Here is a 24,142-nt window from a genome sequence, read left to right as displayed (position 1 = left end):
GTTTTTCAGAAAATTAGGAATCTATCTACTTCAAGACACAGCTATATTATTCCTTGGCATATACCTAAGGATGCTCTATTCTACCAGTATTTGTTATAGATAAAACTAGAAACAACTTAGATGTCCTTCAACTGAAGAATGGATAAAGAAAATGTGGTTCATTTACACGATGGAGTATTACTCAGCTATTAATAACGTATTTGCAGGCAAATGGACAAAACTAGAAAAAATCATCCTGAGGTAACCCAGACCCAGAAATACAACCATTGTGTACACAATTATAGGTAGATACTTGCTGTAAAGAATAACCATGCTACAATCCACAGACCCAGAGAGGCTAAGTAATAACAAGTCTCAAGGTGCAGGACATGTAGATCTCCCTGGGAAGGAGAAATAGAATAGATTTTGCAGGTGGACTGTATAGGAATAATATAGGAATAAGGGTAGATTATTATTGAATAGACACCATATATAAAACATTTTTAAAAGGTAATCATCTTTTCTTTATTCTCCTAGCTACTAAACAAATGAGACAGAGACTATAAGATGTATTTAATTATCTTTACAGTACAATATCTGAGCAATTATTAACCTATTCTAATGCTCTAAGCTACTCTGGTCAACTCCCAGCCAAAATTGCCATAACACCTGCATGTGGTACACAGACATACATGCAGGTAAAATGTCCAGTGTCACAGGGTCACCTAGTGGCACTGCTGAGAGAAAAAAATCTTCTGACTCACAACCCTCCTCTCTGTTCCTCAAGTTTCTTAACTGAAAGGGGCCAGCTGACTGGCTTCAGAATGCAATACCCTTAGAGTATCTGGCTCTCCCATTGGAACTCCCACCCAATAACCTATCTATATTCTAAACAAAAATGATTACATTAATCTGAACCTCGAGTAAACTCAAGAATAAACTTTAAACTAAAAACTCTGGTGTAGTGACAATTCTGGAATCTTGGTTCCTTTGAAAAAACACAGAAATATAAGAATATGCTTTAGTTTTAATCTCAAGGGTGGGATATGGGGCCACGAAAGACTATTCACACCAGCTGACTAGTAGGGGTGTGAATTTGCCAGCTGCAGATACATTTCTGAGACTGTGACATCTGGGGTTCTGGGGACTTTTTAGAGGGTGTATAAATGCTAGAACCCTGACAGTTGGGAGGACAGGGAGTGTTGCAGATTGTTGGTTGGTTGCTGTTGGTAGTTGTTTGTTAAGTAGTTTGTTACACAAAAAAAACAAGAAGACATTAAAGACATTGAGAATGTCTTTGTTTATAATATCCCACCACACCCAGCATAATTAATAGCTTAAAACAGAAAGTAGAAAATGAAGTGACAATTGAAATTTTGGTTTCTTCGAAAACCACAGCAATATTATAAGAATATGTTTTTATTTTAATCCCAGCTGTAGGATATGGGGCTACTTCAGATTGTTCATGGAAGCTTTGTGCTCTAGCAAGGAGCGTGATTTTGCCAGCTGCAGATAATTTTCTGCTGTTGTGTGATATTTGGAATTTGAGGACTTTTCAGAGGTTATAATATAAATAAATACTAGAGCCCCAGCAGGTAGGGAGGAGGGAGGTGGTGTTGGCTGGCTGTTGTTGGTAGCTGTCTGTTAAGCAGCAGTGTTGTGAGCAGTGAAGAAAAAGAAATTAGGTATCCTGTCTGCAAAGATCAAACTTGCCCCAAGGAACTCAACACCCTTAGTCTGTAGGAAGTAGTCTACAGATAAGTTGCCCCCTTTTTGACCCCTGATTTTATTCAGGGAGCTCTTTACTTTCCCCTCTATACTTTTTTTTCCTCTCCTATCTACTGTTATGGGGCTGAGAGGATGGAAGGGAAAAGAACCTGCAAAGTAGAAAAATGCCCACTGCACTCTTCTCTGCAAACGTCCCAGACACACTCAGTGAGCACGCTTATACGAAAACACGACCTACGCATCGCCTGAAATTCTGTGAAAAGCTGCCTTCCCGGATTGATATTTAGTCCTGTTAAATCCCACCTGAGGGAGCAACACAGAAAGATCCCAGAAGATAAGACCCAGGGCGTCTGCTCTTCCTTCTCATCCTACTTTGAGCAGGTTTCAGAAAGGACCCCAGATTGTTCTGAGACAGTCATCTCCAAGGAAGGGTGACCTTGGGAAGGTAAGCCAGGGGTTTACATATGATCTTTGTGTAATTCTAGACTGTAATAAAATTAAAGGAATTTAAAATTTAAACATTGTTTAGTTCATGTTTCTTCATTTCAGGCTAACTGTATAACTGTATAAACACTTATGTGATCCCTCTTAAAGACTGTTGTTTACTGGAACGGTCATAACTCAAGGGAAACCACTGAGGAAAGCCATTTTCTTACTGAGCTAAAAAACTTATTTCAAAAGTAGAGAAAATTATATACTACACCAGGATTTTGATGTGGTCCACTTTCTTCAAACTCTCTTGCAGCCGTTGACTCTGAAAATAATAACAAAAAAACAAAAAAAGGATATAATCTTACTAGACTGACATAATATACTAGCAAATTTCATGAGAGTTTGTAATATGCAAATGAGTACTCAGGCAAAGCATCTGCAACCTGGTGGTATCTGCACAGTTTTCATTCTCTCACCTGCAGGGCTAGCAAGTACAGGCACAAGGCACGCCAGCTCCTGAGGACGGCACCATTACTACTACTACACAGCTTTAATCCAACACCCCTCATCACTGATGTGAGAATCATCATAGTCCCTAACTCAGGGAGTAGAGGAAATGATATTCAGAGCAGATATTCTTTGCTCACGAATGCTTAACTTAAATGTGTTCTATCTGTGAAATCTGCATTCTAGTGAAATGTGGGCATCATATGAAACAATACAAAATGCTGTATGGTGTTTGTCATTGAATAGATGCTAAACAGCTGCCACTCATGAAGAAAAGAGGAGATAAGGAGAGAGGGGCACAAGAGGCAGCTGTCGTTTACTAGGAATGTATGTCACAGTATGGACTGTACAGCAGTGAACATGCAGAACTACACAGCCGCTAATTTCCCGTGTGGTCTCACAGGTCTCACGCATGATGAATGAACAGCGGGCTGCCATGCAAACCCTCTTGAGAACTGGAGATGAGCTGCAAGTTTGAGTTTGAGGCAGATGCCAGAGCGGTGGTAACTTCAAGGGTTTGGTATTTTTTGCTCTCCTAAAGTCAAGGGGAAACTGAACCTCTCCCACGAGTGCTCAAACCTTCCCCTAATTTGACTAAGTTGTTATGATAAAACAGCTTTAATTCCTAAAAACAGGATCATGATATTCATGATATGAGCTAATAGCATAATGACAATACTTTTAAAAAATATATTCTTTTTATAAACATTCCTTAAAATTAATTTAATTTTTAATTAATTAAAAAGGAACCAAATACTAATTTTCCTTAAAAATAACACAAGATGATGTCACTATCGTGGCTGGGGAGAGAAAGAGTAGAGTACTGCTTGGGATCCTGAGACTGAACCCGGGGCCTTGTACATGCTATGTGTGTGCTTCCCACTGACCTATGACTGAAGCCCAAGCATACATTTAAAACAAAGGTTTTAAAACATATATGAATAACTTGTATGACCAGGCACTATTAGTAGTTTAACATAAACTCAATAAGTCTTTATAACAACCCGAATTATTATCCTATATCACAGGTGTTAAAACAAAGGTATCAAAAAATGATATCATGTTTTTAAACTGACATAGGATCAATGCTCAAACTAACCAAATAGGGCTCTTGTTTTTCCAAGATAGTTTCTCATGTAGTCTAGGATGTCCTCTCAAACTCCCTATGAAGGGAGGCTGGCCTTGAACTTCCTGACTTTCCTGCCCCTAACTTATGAAAGCTGGATTATAGTCACGCATGATTATACTCAAACCCAATCTTTCTTTTTCTGTTATTAAAGCTGACCTTGAATGCTTGGTCTTCCTGCCTTAGCTACCATACCTAGCTTGATTTTTTTTTCAGTTTTTTGTTTTTAAAATGTAAGTCTCTCAATATATGTATCTGTCCAAAATTCCTATGTTGAAACCTAGTATCCTAAACAATGATATTAATAGGTTCAGCCTTTGGAAGTGATTAAAGGATTTACTAAAATTCACTAGAAGGGATTTGTGAACATGCTTATAAGAGGAGGTTGAAGGGACTGCTTCCCCTGTTCCCAGGTAAGAATACATAGATGGTACCATTAAGGTCTTCACCAAACACTGACTCTACTGAGATCCTGACCTCAAGCTAGAACATCTACAAATGTAAGCAACATATTTTTTTGTTACTCCCAAATTACCCAGTCCAAAGTATTTTGTTATAGCAGCCAATCAGATAATATTAACCTACAACACAATTTATGGTTTTAATAATCAGGATATCTCCAATACAAAGAAAGATTTGCTCCAGAACCTTAAAAATAGGAAATCCAAACTACTGTATTAAAAATCTGCACACCTAGGAGCTGGAGAGCTGGCTCAGCAATTAAGAAGGCTGGTTATACTCCCAGAGGACCTAGGTTCAATTCCTAGCACCCAAGTTATGCTCACAACTATCTATTATCAGTTCCAGGGGATCCGCTCCCTCTTTTGGTCTTAGGACACCAGGTATACACATGGTACCCAGGCACACATGCAGGTTATTTATATTCATAAATCTTAAAAAAAAAAAAATACCCATGCCCTTTAGCGGAGTGCACAGCTACTGGTAACTGATAGCTGCCGAGAGAGGGAGTTTCCATTCTTTAAGGTCCTGACTGTAGTAGGCCTAACATGTTTCCGTGATGGCTACATACCTAAGAATATACTGGCAGCACAAATGGGATTGGTAGGTAAACAACAACAATGAAACAAACAGACAAAGATGGGTGGGTATGTAATGCAGTAGGATTTTCGAATACACATAAATAAAAAACCTGTGCCACTCACATTGAACCCCCCTTATCCCTCCCCCTTTTATATTTTGCTTGATTTTATTTGGCTTGGCTTTTTATTTTGAGACAGTGTCTCTCTATGTAGTCCTGGCTATCCTGGAACTTACCATGTAGAACAGGCTGGCCTCAATTTAGAGATCTCTACCTCTGCCTTCCCAAGTGCGGGATACACTGAATTTTCAATTTCTATATTCCCTTTCCCTGGAGGCCAGTCAGTCTAGAGCAAGATTATGTACCGTCTCTTTCCTGGAAGTCACCTTATGACTTTCCTCATTCTGAATGGAGGATTATCGAAAGTAAGCGGAAGGTCTCTGTAACTCCTTTAATGTTTCTACTCACCAGCTGACAAGCATGCTTTATTCTCTCCACAATGCCATCAAGTCCCAAGTACTGTAGAGACAACCAGAGTGGCAGGGCTCGAAGTTTGTCTGCAGGCTTATTTGATGTAAGGCCAGCAATTAGTGTCTAAAAAAGACAAGACAGGTACACTCAGGGCTGCTGGCATGTCCGCACTGCTAGCTACTCCACTACACATAGAGCGTGTCAGATGCTATCCATGCTGGATACTTGGCTTACACTATCGATTGGCCTTACAAAACTCGTACCCTGAATGAGCTCAGCTCAAAGATTTAGCTGTGTTCACGGAGGATTCAAAAGTGAGGGAGGCAGAGCTCCTCCAGGTGAAATTGCAGATGGACTAAGTTCTAGAGCCACACACAGTTCTTAGCCGTTTAGGAGGCAGCACCTTGACAGGTTATTATGAGCATCTTTAAAAGAGCTGGCCATTTTCAACTAAGCAAGATATCAACTGTTTAAGCAGTAACTATCGAATATTTACTTTGTTTTGCACGTACCTTTCACTAACACATCTATAGAAAAACAAAAAAACAAAAAAACCAAAAAAAACAAAAAAAACCCACAATTAACAGTTTAAACCAATAAGACTTTTTGTTACAACCTGTACTGAAAATGTGGGTCAGTGTCTTAAATGATAATTCTAATTCTGGAAACCTAATCTCTGAAAATAATTGGATTTGTAAAAAGATGTTTATTAACAAAAACCTTATAAGACTCTAAAAACTCACAAATGACCATCATTAAGTAATCAAGTAAAAGAAAGAAAATCCGTCATAAAATGCCATAAAAAATCTTTCATACACATAGAGAAGTACAGGGAGGGCATAAGTAAAGAGTTAAAGTATGGCATCCTGGGTTAATGAAATGGTTCAACAGACAAAGGTGGTCATGACTGGTCACTGAAACCCAGGGAAACGTGCAGGAAGAGGCTCTCACAGAGACCTCCACAGGTGTGTTGTGATCAGAGTATTTTGTCACCCCTCGAGGACCCCCAAATGTGTCCTAGGAGCTCCTGATCCTCCTGGCTGCATCTCCTAAGTGCTAGGAGACCAGCCATAGTCTACCACGTCCAGTTTGTGTGCTGAGAATGGGATACAGAGCTTCAAGCATCTAGACTCTTGTTTGTTTTTATTTCTGAGACGGGGTCTCACTATGTCCAAGACGGCCTTAAACTAGAGATTCCACTGCCTTAGCCTTCTGAGTGCTGGGAGTACTAGTATGTGCCACTTGGCCACTTGAAGAAAAAGGTGGTACTGGAGGGTAGGGGCAAGGTACAATATACATGCATGAAAATGCCATACTGAAACCCATTATTTTATACGTTTGCCCCCAAAAAAGTAATTTAAGAAAGGCAACAAAAGTAGAATTTAGAAAAAAAAATTCCTTTCTTTCTCTAAGGTCTATCCCAGAAGGCAATTATAAATATCATTCATTCCCTAGTGACAGTCAGCTCACCAAGGCAGGATCGTCATGTTTGTAGAGTGTCACTGCAGGAACAGCTGGCAAACCTAGCCACAGGCCAGGAGTCAGTGTCATGCTATCGCATTTGGTTGCAGCCTACCAAAAAGAGAGCTTTGTTCATTAGGTAACCAGATGACATGAAACACCGTCCCTCCTGTAGCCATAAGAACTATGGAAAAGCAGAATGAGCTGGACAGACTAAGCTCCTTCTTACCACCACCAATATTCAATAAACCAACAACATACCAGCACAGACGAGGAGACATAACCTAGAGCCAATGTTGCCAGATTCACACTGGAAGAAAAAGCACCAGTGTAAGTATCAATTATTGAAATGTTACTTGTTCCCTAAGCAGGCACTCTACAAAACAAAAACAAAAACAAAAACAAAAACTGTGCTGTCATAAGGTGACATACGGATATCTTCACCTATGCCTTTTGTTTAATTAGCACTTATTAAAGCCAAAGATTGGAGTTATAGAAAGCTTCAAAATGCACTTTTAAGAAAAACGAGCTTTACTGGCTGTCCCTGTTTGCTTAGGACAATGTCCACATTATTCTGTACCTTTCATGGTTGTTCTTCTTTTGGATAGAAGATAAAAGGACCTTTATGTTGGATGATGTGATGACATGGGCATCTGGCTGCCCTGAACCTGCTCCTCTTCTATCTAAAGGCACTCCAGGGGCCTTCTATCAAACCACCCTATAACCTTTACCAAACTATGAGCTCAGGTGGACTCACTCACCCACTTCAGAAGTGTCCAAATGACCTCAGCTATCAGAGGAACTCATGGGACATGAAGCTGGAAAGAGGGCTAGGATTTCTTCAGTTACTTTTTTTTTTTTTTTTTAACCATAATAGGAAATGTCTCTCCATGAGCCAAAACACAGGAAATCAAGCCAAGTGACCAGGATCAGGAAAGGAAGTGGAGAGGAACTTATGGAAATCTGGTTGACAATGTGTCTAAAGCCATTCCTAGCAATGGTCTTTTCAGTTATACGAAGCAATAAAATCTTTTGCTTTAGCCAGTTTGGATGATTTTGTTATCTGTAATCCAAACTGTTAATGATAAACTCCACTCAATGTTGGTCTGATGTCCATTCTCCATGAGGACCAACATGGAACTCACCAACTTTATTGTCTACTTACCCTTCCACATGAAGCCAAATGCCATACTGCTCACAGAGTTCCTTCAGACGTCCAATCTTGTCTGTGTGTCCGACTGCTGCAGTTCCTAAATAAAATAAGCAGAGGCATTGAAAGCAACCCCATCTGAACCTTTACAGCGAGGGAGCTTTCATACACAGCATTTCAACAGGATGGAAGCAGCAGCATATCTCCTTGTGGGTTGACTTAATCAACACTTGCTAGTTGATTTGTGTAAGTTTTGAAGACTGTGTCTCCTCTTGTCTAAGTGCCTAATTTTACACTGAAACCACATACTGACTTTCCACACACTGCCATTAAGACTGTCGGACTGTAGATCCATGCCTACATTTTATTAGCACTCTATAGAAACCTCAAAATTTTGTCTATAAACATTTGAAACTTTTCCCTTTCAGATTATGTCTTGTCAATATGAACTATTTTATACTTACTACTTTAGGTCATTTTGTCAACTTTTTTTTTTTTTTTTTTTTTTTTGGTCAACATTTGCTTAAGATATCTTTTCTCACTGTTTTTTATCTCCACATCCTGAGCTTTTTGATTTAGGTATCACCTTTATAAAAAGAATATGTAACATGAATTTGTGTTTTTACCTTACAGGTTGCTATCATAAAACATATAATTTGAAGACTACTTAACCCAACCAATGGACAAAAACTGCTGACCCCCGTGCGAATTAAGGAAAGGCTGGCAGAAGCTGAGGAGGAGGGCAACCCTATAAGAAGACCAGCAGTCTCAACTAACCTGGACCCCTGAGATCTCCCAGACACTGGGCCATCAACCAGGTAGCATACACCAGCTGATATGAGGCCCCTAACACAAATATGGCAGAGAACTCCAGGGTCTGGACTCAGTCAGAAAAGATGCTTCTAATCCTTAAGAGACTGGAGCCCCAGCGAGTGGGAGGTCTGGTGGGGTGGGGACATCTTCGTGGAGATTGGGGGGGGTGGGAGTGGGGGGAGGCGGTATGGAATGTGGAACAGTCAGAGGACGGACAGGAAGGGGGATAAAATCTGGACCATAGAATAAAATTAAATAATTTTTTTTAAAAAAAGAAGACTACTTAAATATGTCAAAGTCTTGGAACTCATCCCTTACTAATTTGCACTAGAGACTTTACTGGAGACATCTTTTTTCAACTTAAGTAAAACACAGTCATGTATTTCCTCCAAATACCCTAAATTTTCAGTTAACAAAATCTCAACTAGTAAAAACTTCTACATCCTCACCATGGCCTGAACAGACACAATTTTAAAAAAAGGTTATGTAGGTTGGCAGTGTGCCTTATTAGAGTGTTTGCCTAGCATATAGGGAGACGCTAGATGGCCACTGTTACTCTGGAATGCCTGCTCATCCCCCACACACGCTATAAAACCCCATCTGCCCGCCTTTCTCCAACCCTTCCCCCACACAAAAACACTTTCCCTAACCCTCAGAGAAAACACTTGGCTGATATGTCATTACTCTAACTCTGAGTTTCTGGCAACATACCCAAGGGTTCAGTGTTTGACCATGTACAGACACAATCCCAGCTCCTAGCTGGCACACCATCCCGCCTTGCTTAAGCTCTATAAAACCCCCTTGCTTTAGCCTAGATATGTGACTTCACTGACCTCCACCTCTGAGATTTATAAAGCCACATAAGAACTGCCTCCTAATAAACCTGCCTTTATCTTCTTTTAATCTGGTTTAATCAGGCCTATATCTTCATCACCAGGGGAGAAAAAAGCTATCACTCAGAACCACATAAAATAGGCATGATGGTACATGCTTGTAATCCTAGCACTAAGACCGAAAGTTTCAAGGTCATCATGAGATACATGAGACTTTTGTCTCAAAAGGGGATGAGGTCTGGGAAGGTGATTAGGCAAAATGCTTGTCCCACAAGCATGAAAACCTAAGTTCAATCCCCAGAACTCATGTTAAAAAGCCAGGCATGATGGCAGCACATAGCAATCCCAGTAGGAAGCAGATAGGCAAGACCCTTGGGCCCTGCCAGCCAGGCAGCCTAGCATTACCTGGCAAGGCCAGTAAGAGACCCGCTCTAAATCAAACAAAGTAGAGTGTACCCAAGGAAGGACACTACAGGCACCCCCACCCCCACATACACACAGGGTCTGACTATGAACTTAGAATGTATATCAAGCTGACCTCAAACTCACACAATGCTTGACATATCCCAAACCTTAAAAAATACCTTAATTAAAAAATTTTTTGATTTTTTTTTTGAGACAGGATCTCTATAGCCCTGACTATCCTAATACTTGCTACATAGACCAAGCAAGACTCAATATTACAGAGATCTGCTTGCCTCTGCCTCAACAGCTGGGATTCCAGGTATGTACTCTACACAGTTAGGTTACGGAATTAAGTAGCACTTGACTGTACTACTTCTATCCAGATGAAAGTACAGGGCTGTGTTTAATGACTGGATCACTATCAGAGTAATTTCATACTTTCTGGCAGCGTCTGTTTCTGAGGCATGTATTCAGGGAATAGATATAGGTCACAGTGGGAGGTCGCTTAAGTTACAAGCTAAATGTAATTTCTAAGTCTATCAAGTGACTGAATAAACATATAGTAAGGTGAGTCAGGCAAGAAGCAACTGTTCTCCTTTTGTAGACAACAGCTTCATTAAAATATAATTTACCTTCAAAAACCCCCATTCACATAAGTATATAATTCAATGAGTGCTGATACATGTGTACAGTGTGTAACTAATGTCACAAATCAATACTTATTCTATTACCTTAAAAACTCTCCATCTTCACTGTAGCTACTCTCTTCCCTAATTCATGACCCAATCACCTTTTACCTGTTCCTGCCACTCAAGTCTTGTCTGTCCTAGGGTGTCAAGCCAATGCACCATATGCAATTCTTTGTACATCATCATGACTTTGAAACTCCTCCACACTGAAGTGGGTGCCAGCACTTCTTTGTACTTACTGATTAGTGTTCTATTGTAGGCAAATGCCCTAATTTGCTCATCTGTTCACCACATGAAGAACACTCAAGTTATTTCATCAATGAACAAACACATGCATAGAAATCTTTGGGTGGAGATTGTTTCATTCCTCCTTGATAAACTACAGTACTGGGATGAGTGGACTACAGGATTTGCATTTGGCTCTCTGAGGAACTGTTCAAGTTTACTAAATGGCTGCAACATTTTGTATCCCAATATTGTGTAACAGTTTCCTCTGAGGAACACTCCATCCTTTAGGGAAGTTCCTTAAGCAAAAAGGTAAACAACTCAAAAGAGCTTCAGGAAGTCCCTGAAACTGACCAGATTCACTAGGCCCTTCTCTGCCAGAGTTAAATAAAAGCTAAGAGTCTCTCTAAGAAGAGCAGAGTCAAGCTACAAAGAAGATTTAGACAAGCAAATCAGCAAAGGCAACTCTGAGACCAGTGAGGCTGCTTGGAAGAGGTTTATCCCAACAGAGAAATCTGGAAAAAACAGTCCTGTGACGATTAAAATTATATTTAAAGTTTAGACTTACTATGCTTGAAACCAAAAGGTAAAAATGCCTCTAACATGTAAGTCCCTAGTTTCCACAGGCTGTACTCTAGCAGCTCACACCCTTTTATCCCCCAGCTGTTGAAAACTAGTCTTAAATGATAGAGCTTGTCCACTACCCAAAGACTATACATGGACTGACCCTGGACTCTGACCTCGTGGGTTGCAATGAATATCCTAGTAAGAGCACCAGTGGAAGGGAAGCCCTGGGTCCTGCTAAGACTGAACCCCTAGTGAACTAGACTGTTGGGGAGAGGGCAGCAATGGGGGGGGGGTTGGGAGGGGACACCCATAAGGAAGCGGAGGGGGGAGGGGGATGTTTGCCCGGAAACCGGGAAAGGGAATAACACTCGAAATGTATATAAGAAATACTCAAGTTAATAATAAAAAAAAAATGATAGAGCTTGTAAAATTTGCTGTTCTTGCAAAATAATAGGTCATAAGGCTAACTGCTATTTCTGCTTTTGTAAGCAAACTCGCTTACTCTGCTAAAAAAAGATGACTAGGATAACTGTAAGATAAATGTTAAAATAAGACACCACACACACACACACACACACACACACATTGGCAGAATACATGTAATCTTGTGGGTTTTGCCTTTATAAGCCCTGGGCTGATATGGCTAGCTGCTACATCTTGGGAGTGCTCTCAGTTACACTCCTGGTGCCATGATAGCAGTATTTAATAAAGCCTCTTCTTATTAAAATGTATCCACTGTCATGGTAAATCTCTGAGTGATTCCCAGACCCTAGCAACTCCAACCTACCGAGCTGTTTGCAAGCTGTGCAGTGTGCTCCAGGTCACCAGCACTGTGTCACCATGCTGAGGTGGGCTTTGGTACTGCAGCTGTCTTTGAGCCATTTCTGCTCCTTTAAGTTAACCCCAATAAAATTCACTGGTTCACCAAATTTGACTTTAGTGGCATTTGTACTTTGGTCTGTAGTGAGATCCCTATCTGGGGTAGAACGTATGTAGTTGTTGTGCCCCTGTAAGGATTAGGCACCTTTTTCCTTAAGAGTGGGACTAGAGCCAGGGTCTTAGGCATAGCAGACAAAGACGGCACTAGATCTTGAGCTCTCATTGTGGTTGTACTTTATTATTTTATATTTTTAACACTGCCTGACCCTGAACTCACTATTCACCTTAAGACAATCTTGAACTTCAAACTTCTTGTCCATATATCCTGACTGTTGGACTCACTGACATGTGCTATCCACATTTGCTTCATTTAAACTTAACGATCGAACTTAGAGCTTTGTATATACTACATGTGTACTCTATCAACTGAACTACATCCCAGACCTCACTTTGTTTCTCCATTTACAGCAGACTGACCTACACTGTTGGTCCTCAGGAATTAGCCTCTGAAGTGCTGGGATTATCTAAGTGTATATCATCATATGGAGTCAAATTGTATGGTTCTAATGGTAATAACGTTAAACATATGTAAAGCATTTATATACCCATGTGGTAAATTATCCATCCAAATGCTATTCATTTTAAAGCTGTCTGTCACCTTAATCACTGAATTGAAACAGAATGTTACTATATATTTTAAATATAATTTGCCAGAAAAAAGTTTTGCAAATATTTTTCCCAGCCTACCACTAGCTTTTCACTTTTTTTAAAAAGCCCCAGCTATATATACCAAGATTTAGCAGTGATTATTATTCTTGGATTTTGATTTATTTATTTTAGGTATGAGCACACTGTAGCTATCTTCAGACACACCAGAAGAGGGCATCAGATCCCATCACAGATGACTATGACCACCATGTGGTTGCTGGGAAATGAACTCAGGACCTCTGGAAGAGCAGTCAGTGCTCTTAACCACTGAGTCATATCTCCAGCCTCCTTTTCATTTTTTTTCATGTAGTATTTCATGTAGCTATTGAAGTAGCTTAGAAGTAACATATTAACAAAAATAAAACAATGTAAAAACCCAAATAACAAAATCCAATAGCTTCAATAAATAATTGTGAAGGGATTACTCATTACAACCATGTTTATACCAACATCAATGAAGAATGAATTCTGCATTCCTTATCACAGATAGCTTAAAAACTACATATAATTGCAAATTTTGTGACTTATGTTTTAGATGGAACATTCTGGAGACTTGCTTTCAAACCACTGTATAGTGGTGAATTTTTTTTTTTTTTTGCTAGTTTCACTTTATTTTTATGTAGTTTTTATTTCATTTTTCTGCAAATTTACTTTTGTCACTTTTTTAAAATTGGATATTTCTTTATTTATATTTCAAATGATATTCCCTTTGCTAGTTTCCTGTCCATAAGCCTCCTATCCCCTCCCATTCCCCTTCTTCTATAAGGGTGTTCCTCCCCTGATCCATCCCCTCTTTCTTCCCCCCTCCTCCGATATTTCCTTACATTGGGGGTTCAACCTTGGCAGGATCAAGGGCTTTTCCTTCCACTGTTGCCCCAAAAGGCCATCCTCTACTACCTATGCAGTTGGAGCCCAGGGTCATTCCATGTATAGTCTTTGGGTAGTGGTTAAGTCCAGCTCTGGTTTATTGCCATTGTTGTTCTTACGGGGTTGCAAGCCCCTTCAGCTCTTTCAATCCTTTCTCTAATTCCTCCAACAGGGGTCCCATTCTCAATTCAATGGTTTGCTGCTAGCATTTGCCTCTGTATTTGACATGCTCTGGCTGTGCCTCTCAGGAGCAATCTATATCCGTTCCTGTCAGCATGCACTTTTAGGTTATCTAGTTTTGTGGTGAGATGTATGTGTGTGTGTGTGTGTGTGTGTGTGTGTGTGTGTGTGTGTGTGTATATATATATATATATATGCTTATGTGTATATACATATATATTTATGTATGTATACACACATATATATACACACACATACATATATATGTGTACATACACACACACACACACACACACACACACACACGTCTGTCTGTATGGGCCACAGGTGGGGCAGGCCCTGAATGTCTGTTCCTTCAGTCTCTGCTCCAAACTTTGCCTCCATATCCCCTGCTATGAATATTTTTACTCCCCTTTTTAAAAAGGACTGAAGCATCTACATTTTGGTCATCCTTCTTTTTGAGCTTCATGTGGTCTGTGGATGGCATCTTGGGTAATTTGAGCTAATATCCACTTCTCAGTGAATGTATACCATTTGTGTTTTTCTGTGATTGAGTTACCTCACTCAGGATAATATTTTCTAGTTCAATGCATTGGCCCATGAATTTCATGAAGTCATTGTTTTTGGTCTCTGAGTAGTACTCCATTGTGTAGATACACCACATTTTTTTAATCCATTCCTCTGTTGAAGGGCATCTGGGTTCTTTCCAACTTCTGGCTATTATAAATGAGGCTGCTATGAACATAGCGGAGCACGTGTCTTTTTTATATGTTGGGGCATCTTTTGGGTATGTGCCCAGGAGAAGTATAGCTGGGTCCTCAGGTAGTGCAATGTCCAATTTTCTGAGGAACCTCCAGACTGGTTGCACCAGTTTGCAATCCCACCAAAAATGGAGGAGTGTTCCTTTCTCCACATCCTGACCAGCATCTGTTGTCACCTGAGTATTTTATCTTAGCCATTCTGACTGGTGTAAGGTAGAATCTCAGAGTTGTTTTGATTTGCATTTCCCTGATGACTAGTGATGTTGAGCATTTCTTTAGGTGCTTCTCAGCCATTTGACATTCCTCAGAGAAGAATTCTTTGTTTAACTCTGTGCCCCTTTTTTAATAGGGTTATTTGGCTCTCTGCAGTCTAACTTCTTGAGTACTTTGTACATATTGCATATTAGCCCCCTATCAGATATAGGATAGGTAAAGATCTTTTCCCAATCTGTTGGTGGCCATTTTGTCCTAATGACAGTGTCCTTTGCCTTACAGAAGTTTGTAGTTTTATGAGGTTTTATGAGGTCCCATTTGTTGATTCTTGATCTTAGAGCATAAGCCATTGGTGTTTTGTTCAGGAAATTTTTCCCAGTGCCCATATGATCAAGACTCTTTTCCACTTTTTCTTCTATTAATTTGTGTGTATCCAGTTTGATGTGGAGGTCCTTGATCGACTTAGACTTAAGCTTTGTACAGGGTGGTAAGCATGGATCGGTCGGCATTCTTCTACATGTTGACCCCCAGTTGAACCAGCACAATTTGCTGAAAATGCTACCTTTTTCCATTGGATGGTTTTGGCTCCTTTGTCAAATGTCAAGTGACCATAGGTGTATGGGTTCATTTCTGGATCTTCAATTTTATTCCACTAATCTACCTGCCTGTCTCTATACCAATACCATACAGTTTTTATCTCTATTGCTCTGTAATACTGCTTAAGGTCTGGGATGGTGATTCCCCTAGAAGTTCTTTTGTTGTAAAATATAATTTTCATTAACCTGGCTTTTTTGTTATTCCACACCAATTTGCAAATTGCTCTTTCTAACTCTATGAAGAATTGTGTTGGAATTTTGATGGGGATTGCATTGAATCTGTAGCTTGCTTTTGGCAAAGTGGCCATTTTTACTATATTAATCATACGAATCCATGACAATGGGAGGTCTTTCCATCTTCTGAGATCTTCTTCAATTTCTTTCTTCAGAGACTTGAAGTTCCTGTCATACAGATCTTTCACTTGCTCGGTTAGAGTCACACTGAGGTATTTTATATTATTTGTGACGATTATGAAGGGTGTCATTTCCGTAATTTCTTTCTCAGCCTGTTTACACTTAGAGAAGAGGAAGGCTACTGATTTGTTTGAGTTAATTTTATACCCAGGCACTTTGCTGAAGTTGTTTATCAGGCTTAGTAGTTCTCTGGTGAAACTTTTGGAGTCACTTAAGTACACTATCATATCATCTGCAAATAGTGGTATTTTGACTTCTTCCTTTCCAATTTGTATCCCTTTGACCTCCTTTTGTTGTCTGATTGTTCTGGCTAGCACTTCGAGTACTATGTGTAGGGAGAACGTGGGCAGCCTTGTCTAGTCCCTGATTTTAGTGGGATTGCTTCAAGTTTCTCTCCATTTAGTTTAATGTTAGCTATTGGTTTGTTGTATATGGCTTTTACTATATTTAGGCATGGGCCTTGAATTCCTATTCTTTCCAGGACTTTTATCAAATTTTGTCAAATGCTTTCTCAGCATCTAATGAAAAGATCATGTGGTTTTTTTTTTCTTTGAGTTTGTTTATATGATGCATTACGTTGACAGATTTGCGTATATTTAACCATCCCTGGACTGAAGATTACTTGATCATGATGGATGATAGTTTTGATATGTTCTTGGATTCGGTTTGTAAGAATTTTATTGAGTATTTTTCCATCCATATTCATGAGAGAAATTGGTCTGAAGTTCTAGTTCTCTGTTGGGTCTTTGTGTGGTTTAGGTATAAGCGTGATTGTGGCTTTATAAAAGGACTTGGGTACTGCTCCGTTTGTTTCTATTTTGTGGAATAGTTTGGATAATATTGGTATGAGGTCTTCTATGAAGGTCTGATAGAATTCTGCACTAAACCCATCTGGTCCTGGGCTCTTTTTGGTTGGGAGACTTTTAATGACTGCTTCTATTTCTTTAGGAGCTATGGGGTTGTTTAAATGGTTTATTTTTTCCTGATTTAACTTTGCTACCTGGTATTTGTCTAGAAAATTGTCCATTTCCTCCAGATTTTCCAGTCTTGTTGAATATTGGCTTTTGTAGTAGGATATGGGGATTTTTTAAATTTTCTCAGATTCTGTTGTTATGTCTCCCTTTTCATTTCTGATTTTATTAATTTGGATACACTCTCCGTGCTGTCTGGTTAGTCTGGCTAACAGTTTATCTATCTTGTTGACTTTCTCAAAGGACCACCTCCTGGCTTTGTTAATTCTTTGTATAGTCCTCTTTGTTTCTACTTGGTTGATTTCAGCCCTGTTTTTGATTATTTTGTGCCTTCTACTTCTCCTGGGTGTATTTGTTTCTTTTTGTTCTAGAACTTTTAGGTGTGCTGTCAAGCTGCTAAGGTATGCTCTCTCCTGTTTCTTTTTGGAGGCACTCAGAGCTATGAGTTTTCTTCCTCTTAGCACTGCTTTCGTAGTGCCCCATAAGTTTGGGTATATTGTGCCTTCCTTTCCATTAAATTCTAAAATGTCTTCAATTTCTTTATTTCTTCCTTGAACAAGTTATCATTGAGTAGAGTGTTGTTCAACTTCCATGTATATGTGAGCTTTCTGTCGTTTTTGTTGTTATTAAGACCAGACTTAGTCTGTGGTGATATGATAGGATGCATGAGATTATTTCTATCTTCTTGTATCTGTCGAGGCCTGTTTTGTGACTGATTATATGGTCAATTTTGGAGAGGGTACCATGAAGTGCTGAGAAGAAGGTATATTCTTTTGTTTTAGGATGAAATGGTCTATAAATATCTGTTAATTCCATTTGGTTTATAACTTCTGTGATTTTCTCTATGTCTCTGCTTAATTTCTGTTTCCATGTTCTGTCTACTGATGAGAGTGGGGTGTTGAAATCTCCTACTATTATTGTGTGAGGTGCAATGTGTGATTTGAGCTTTAGTAAGATTTCTTTTATCAATGATGTGCCCTTGCATTAGGAGCATAGATATTTAGGATTGAGAGTTCAACACTGTGGATTTCTCCTCTGATCGACATGAAGTGTCCTTCCTTATCTTTTTTGATGACTTTTGGTTGAAAGTTGATTTTATTCAATATTAGAATGGCTGATTTTGGACCATTTGTTTGGAAAGTTGTTTTCCAGCCTTTTACTCTGAGGTAGTGTCTGTCTTTGTCTCTGAGGTGTGTTCCCTGCATGCAGCAAAATGCTGGGTCCTCTTTATATATCCAGTATGTCTTTTTATTGGGGAATTGAGTCCATTGATGTTAAGAGATATTAAGGAATAGTGATGGTTGCTTCCTGTTATTTTCTTTGTTAGAGGTGGATTTATGTTTGTGTGTCTCTCTTTTTTTTTGGTGTTGCTGCAAGATTACAGTTTTGCTTTTTCTAGGTTGTACTTTCCCTCCTTGTGCTGGAGTTTTCCATCTGTTATCCTTTGTAGGGCTGGATTTGTGGAAAGATATTGTGTAAATTTGGTTTTGTCACGGTATATCTTGGTTTCTCCATCTACGTTAACTGAGAGTTTTGCTGGCTATAATAGCTTGGGCTGGCATTTGTGTTCTCTTAGGGTCTGTATGACATCTGCCCAGGATCTTCTGGCTTTCATAGTCTCTAGTGAGAAGTCTGGTGTAATTCTGATAGGTCTGCCTTTATATGTCACTTGACCTTTTTCCCTTACTGCTTTTAATATTCTTTCTTTGTTTTGTGCATTTGGTGTTTTGACTATAATGTGAAAGGAGGAATTTCTTTTGTTGTCCAATCTATTTGGAGGTCTGTATGCTTCTTGTATGTTTATGGGCATCTCTTTTTTTCGGTTAGGGAAATTTTCTTCTATGATTTTGTTGAAGATATTTACTGGCCCTTTGAGTTGTAAGTCTTCACTCTCTTCTATACCTATTATCCTTAGGTTTGATCTTCTCATTTTGTCCTGGATTTCCTGGATGTTTTGTGCTAGGAGCTTTTTGCATTTTACGTTATCTTTGATGGTTGTGTCGATGTTTTCTATGGCATTTTCTGCTCCTGACATTCTCTCTTCTATCTCTTGTATTCTGTTGGTGATGCTTTCATCTAGAACTCCTGATCTCTTTCCTAGGTTTTCTATCTCCAGGGTTGTCTGTCTTTGTGCTTTCTTTATTGTTTCTATTTCCATTTTAAACCTTGATTTTGTCCATTTCCTTTACCTGTTTGGTTTTGTTTTCCTGTAATTCTTTAAGGGATTCTTTAAGGGATTTTTGTGTTTCCTCTTCAAGAGCTTCTATTTGTTTACTTGTGTTGTCCTGTATTTCTTTAAGGGAGTTATTTATGTCCTTCTTAAAATCCTCCATCATCATCATAAAATGTGATTTTAAACCTAAATCTTGCTTTTCCGGTGTGTTTAGACATCCAGTATTTGCTTTGGTGGAAGAACTGGACTCTGATGATGCCAATTACTCTTAATCTCTGTTGCTTAGGTTCTTGTGCTTGCCTCTCACCATCAGGTTGTCTCTGGTGTTGGCTTGTCTTGCTGACTCTGAAAGTGGCTTGGCCCTCCTGTAGGCCTGTGTATCAGCACTGCTGTAGACTTGTTTTTTTTTTTTTTCAGCAGAATCTGGGATCAGAGAGCTTTGCTATCAGGTGTGTAGGCCTCCTAGGGACTGGCTTTCAGCTCTTGGCACAGGCAGAAACCGGAAGAGTCCTGCCCCTGACTGCTCCTAGGTCCCTGTGCTTAGGAGGCACAGATGGCACTAGGCAATTTCCTCTTGGGTCAGGAATGTGGGCAGAAAGTTATTTGTGGACTCTGGATTCTCAGGAGTGTCTGCATTTCTAAGGATCCAGCTCTTTCCCCCACAGGATTAGTGGTGAATATGTTGTTGGCTGGAGTTCCTCTTTGCAAAGGCCTGCTTTTCACTTCTTAATAGGGCTTTTACTTTTGTTTGTTTGAGGTAGAATCTATTATATAGCTCTGGCTGTCCTGGAACTTGCTGTGTAGACTAGGCTGGCTTTAAATGTACAGAGATCCACCTGTCTCTGCACCGCTAGTGTTGGATTAAAGGTATAAGCCACCTTTTTGTTTTGTTTTGTTTGTTTTGAGATAAGATGTTGCTGAGTAGCCTTGTCTGGCCTGGAACTCATTATGCAGAGATTATGACAGGGCTTGTTTAGGGAGAAATGACTTAGTGACATCAAGTCTCTAACATGCATGCTACAGCACAATTGGGCCTTCTTAAACTTCTTTCAGGAATACACTGTGTACTTCTCAGTGCATCAATATTATATATATATATATATATATATATACATACATATATATGTATGTATATATATACACACATATATATACATATATATATTTGTTAAATTTATTCATTAAGTATTCTTAATTTATTAGGCTGTCTATAATAAGCATGTGAGATGTATGTGTGCATACATGCCATGGCCCCAATGTAGAAGTCAGAGGATAACTTTGTCCAGTTGATTTTTTCTTTTTACCTTTATATGAGTATAGGAAATTGAATTATGATTGTCAGGTATTTATCATCAGGCAGTAAGCACCTTTACCTGCTATGCCATCTTGCCCCATATTCATGTTTTGGTTTGGTTTCTTATTTTTAGATAGGGTTTCTCTATGCTGCCTTGGCTATTCTGGAACTTGCTCTGTAGACCAGGCTCTTGAACTCACAGAGATCTACCTGCTTCTGCCTCCCAGATGCTGGGATTAAAGGCATAGAATACCACTGCCTGGCCTATTTTCATACTTTATGATGCTATCATAGAAGACATTGTAAATTCAATTTGTTACTTATTACATTTATTATGTACATGTGGGTCTACATACAACAGAGTGTAACTGGAAGGCAGAGGACAACTTGTAGGATTCTGTTCTCTCTTTTTATCATGAAATGGAACCAGGCCATTCAATCTGGTAGCAAGCATCTTTATCTTCTGAGCCACCTTGTTGGCCTTAAATTAGATTTCTATTTGTTGGCTGCTAGATAGAAATCTAGAAACTTCATTAGGTTCACAAATTAGCTCCAGGAGCTTTTCTTTAGTTACCTTAAGAGCACCTCACCTTGAGTTGAGAGGCCAGCCTGGTCTACAAATCTGAGTTCCAGGACAGCCAAGGCTACACAGAGAAACTCTGTCTCAAAAACTAATCAATAAAACGAAGAAACAAAAACCAGGAGTACCTCACTTTGATAGGGCATGGTGTCTCATTTCTTTAACATCAGCACTCTAAAGGCCAAGATAAGAGGACTACTATGGGCCAGCCTGGGTTATAAACTGAGACCCCCACACCCTGCTCCCCAATCTTGACAAAACAAGACAAACAAGACCTTGTCTCGTAGATCAAGTACTTAGTGTCCTTGTACGTACTAGATTATGATACCTACCAGCATTTGCAACAAGCAGCAAGGGCAGTCTTCCTCTTTCTACGTCATCTTTGATCAGTTTCTCAAGAAAGGCAACGTCCTATGACCAACAAACAAACCACAGAAATATGAAACAACCAGTATAAAAGGTATACATTGAAAAATTATGACTGTGTGTGTGTGTATACACATAAATGAGTGTACACATGTTTACTAGAGCACATATGCATAGAGGTCAAAGGTCAACCTCAGCATTGTTCCTTAAGAGCCAGTTAGCTTGATTTTTGAGACGGAGGCTCTCACTGACCTGAAACTTGGATAAGGCTACATGGCTATGCAGCAAAGTCCGTGGATTAACCTGACTGCATCTCCCTAGCTATGGGGTTACAAGCATGTTTTTTTTTCTTTTCTTGTTGTTGGTGTTGTTTTGAGATAGTATTTCACCATCTAACTCTGGCTGGTCTGAAACTTGCTATGTAGGCCAGACTGGCTTTGACTTACGGAGATTCACCTTCTCTATAGCTCAAGTGCTGGGATTAAGAGTACTAGGATTAAGGGTAAGTGCTATCTACCACACCCAGCTGAGTTCTTCATTTTTAAAAATTGTAACTATAATATTAGTGATTTTTAAAATATGAATTCTGGGGATTGAACTCAGGTCCTCATGTTTTCTTAAAAGCACTTTACCAATTGAGCTATCTCCCCAATCTACTCATCAGTCTCATAAGGCCTAAGCTGGCTTTGAACTCCTGACTCCTGCTTCTACTTTGTGAAGATATAGACCATATTTGGTTCTATGTGGTACTCAGGATCAAATCCAGGGCTCTGTGCATACTAGGAAGCATTATGGAGACCTAAGCTAATGCCCAGTGAAAATTATGAATTCTAAAAGCACAGATGTCTCAAAATTAATAACTTGAATCAAGTTTTTTTCATATTAGGATAACTCTTGAACTTCAGACTTAAAACATTCAAATTTTATTAATACATGTAAGAAAAGTATTTTAAAATCACTATATGATACCTGGACAAAATTCATACTCAAAAAACATTAGTTTTCTTGTGATTTAGAAAATTTAGAGTTCTAAACTCCTTTTATTTTACTTTAGGCAGGGTCATAAATAAAGTAAAATAAAAATAACTCCTATAATATTAATAAATGTTCATTTGAAACACATTTACAACTTTTCCAAGAAGAGAATTTTTTTTTACTTTTTTTGGTATCACTGAGTTATTTTTCTATTTATTAATATTAAAATTTTAATATTAAAGCATTCCTCCTACAGAAATTTCACTATTCAAATACATTTTATTAACAATTTTGCTTTCCATAAAAATAGATGACAAAATCCATTTTCCTAATAGATTAATTAGAAACAAATTAGATAAAAGGTAAAAGCTGTACATGTACAAGACTAATATTCCTAGTTTTAAACATTTACATTTAGCTGGGCACTGGTGGTGAGGCACATATCTTTAATCCTAGCACTCAGGAGGCAAGGGCAGGTGGATCTCTGTGAGTTCAAGGCTAGCTTGGTCTACAGAGTGAACTACAGGACAGCCAAAGATACCCAGAGAAACCCTATTTTGAAAACCAAAACTAAAGAAACAAACAAAATAACATTTACATTTAAAGAAAATAACTTCTCACTCCCCCACAGACCAGAAAACTATTTTAAAAATAGAAATGCAGAATCCTAGAGTTTTTCCTTCCTGTCTGCTTCAGTATTGTGTGTCTAAAAACTTATCACAATTCAACCCTAAGATTATAATGAAGGACTTCAAGTCTGCTCACTCACAGTGTAGAAGGACCACAATTCTCAAGCCAGCCTGGCACCCCAGGAAGACCTTGTTATGCTTAGTTAGGATATACAATGATGAAAGGGCTGAGGAAGAGTGTGTCCTCGGCATATAGGAGGCCTTAGAACCAAACACTCCTCCTCCCACCACTCCAGAAGAAGCAGGCAAAGAAATAATACAGAATCCCGGGAGAGCTACAAGGTCTGGTCTTCATTCAAATACAAAAGCACACAGCACCACAATGGGAGAAACGAAGCAATACATGGGTAGGTAAGCTAATAGTCATCTGGAGGTCAGCAAACAGAATGCCAGATAAAAGAAAGACATGGTTTCAGAATACAAGTCTATCCGACCGTCAAACCGAAAGGAGAACTCACCATCTGATGCTGGGATCCAAACATAGTGTTACAGGGCACACGGCACAGGCAGGGGAAGGGCAAGCCAAGCTGCAAGAAGAAACACACTGTCTACTTACGGGTGTGAGAGACTGAGCAAAAGAGACAAACCACAAGCTATTCTGTAAAAACAGAGAACTTGCTGTTTGCATCTCTTGGTCTTCTGGCTGCTGCACCTGGTCCCCCTCTTCACCCCACCTCTCCTTCTCGCACATGGTTCTCCTGCTCAGGGTCATGAACACTCTAGATTCTCCCAGAGGTCCCTGCCTCTGGCTTTGCTCTCCCATGTGTCTTTAATAAACTTTCTTTTCCACAGTAAAAAAACAAAAACAAAACAAAACAGAGACCTTAGTAAGGGTCTAATGGTACATGAGCGTTATCTTATTACTGAGCCTGAAGATCACATGTCACATGTCAGCCTGGCCCATACATATACAATAAGACCCTGCCTTTAAGATTAAAAAAAACCTTTCCCTTCAAGAACTCAAGTTTTATAAATATATATTAGAGGATATTTGGAAAGTTAAACTCTCACTCCAAAAGGTGACTTAACAATCTAAACATCTCCAAATTAC

General features: G+C 39.2%; 1 protein-coding gene across 1 annotated transcript in view; it reads right to left on the bottom strand.

The window, feature by feature from the left end:
- Nucleotides 1–24,142, bottom strand: part of Pdxdc1 (pyridoxal dependent decarboxylase domain containing 1) — an 80,931-nt gene that overhangs the window by 30,362 nt on the left and 26,427 nt on the right. The window contains exons 7-13 of the mRNA XM_032912810.1: nt 23,550–23,618; nt 21,394–21,472; nt 7,909–7,993; nt 7,005–7,053; nt 6,753–6,854; nt 5,280–5,405; nt 2,411–2,461 (exon numbers count right to left, since the gene is read on the bottom strand). Coding sequence (XP_032768701.1) covers nt 2,411–2,461; nt 5,280–5,405; nt 6,753–6,854; nt 7,005–7,053; nt 7,909–7,993; nt 21,394–21,472; nt 23,550–23,618 — 561 coding nt within the window. The remainder of the gene's footprint in view (nt 1–2,410; nt 2,462–5,279; nt 5,406–6,752; nt 6,855–7,004; nt 7,054–7,908; nt 7,994–21,393; nt 21,473–23,549; nt 23,619–24,142) is intronic.

Source organism: Rattus rattus, chromosome 9, assembly GCF_011064425.1.
Source record: "Rattus rattus isolate New Zealand chromosome 9, Rrattus_CSIRO_v1, whole genome shotgun sequence".
NCBI classification, from domain to species: domain Eukaryota; kingdom Metazoa; phylum Chordata; class Mammalia; order Rodentia; family Muridae; genus Rattus; species Rattus rattus.
The sequence above is the reverse complement of the archived record's forward strand: the minus strand, read 5'-3'. Positions and strand labels throughout refer to the sequence as shown.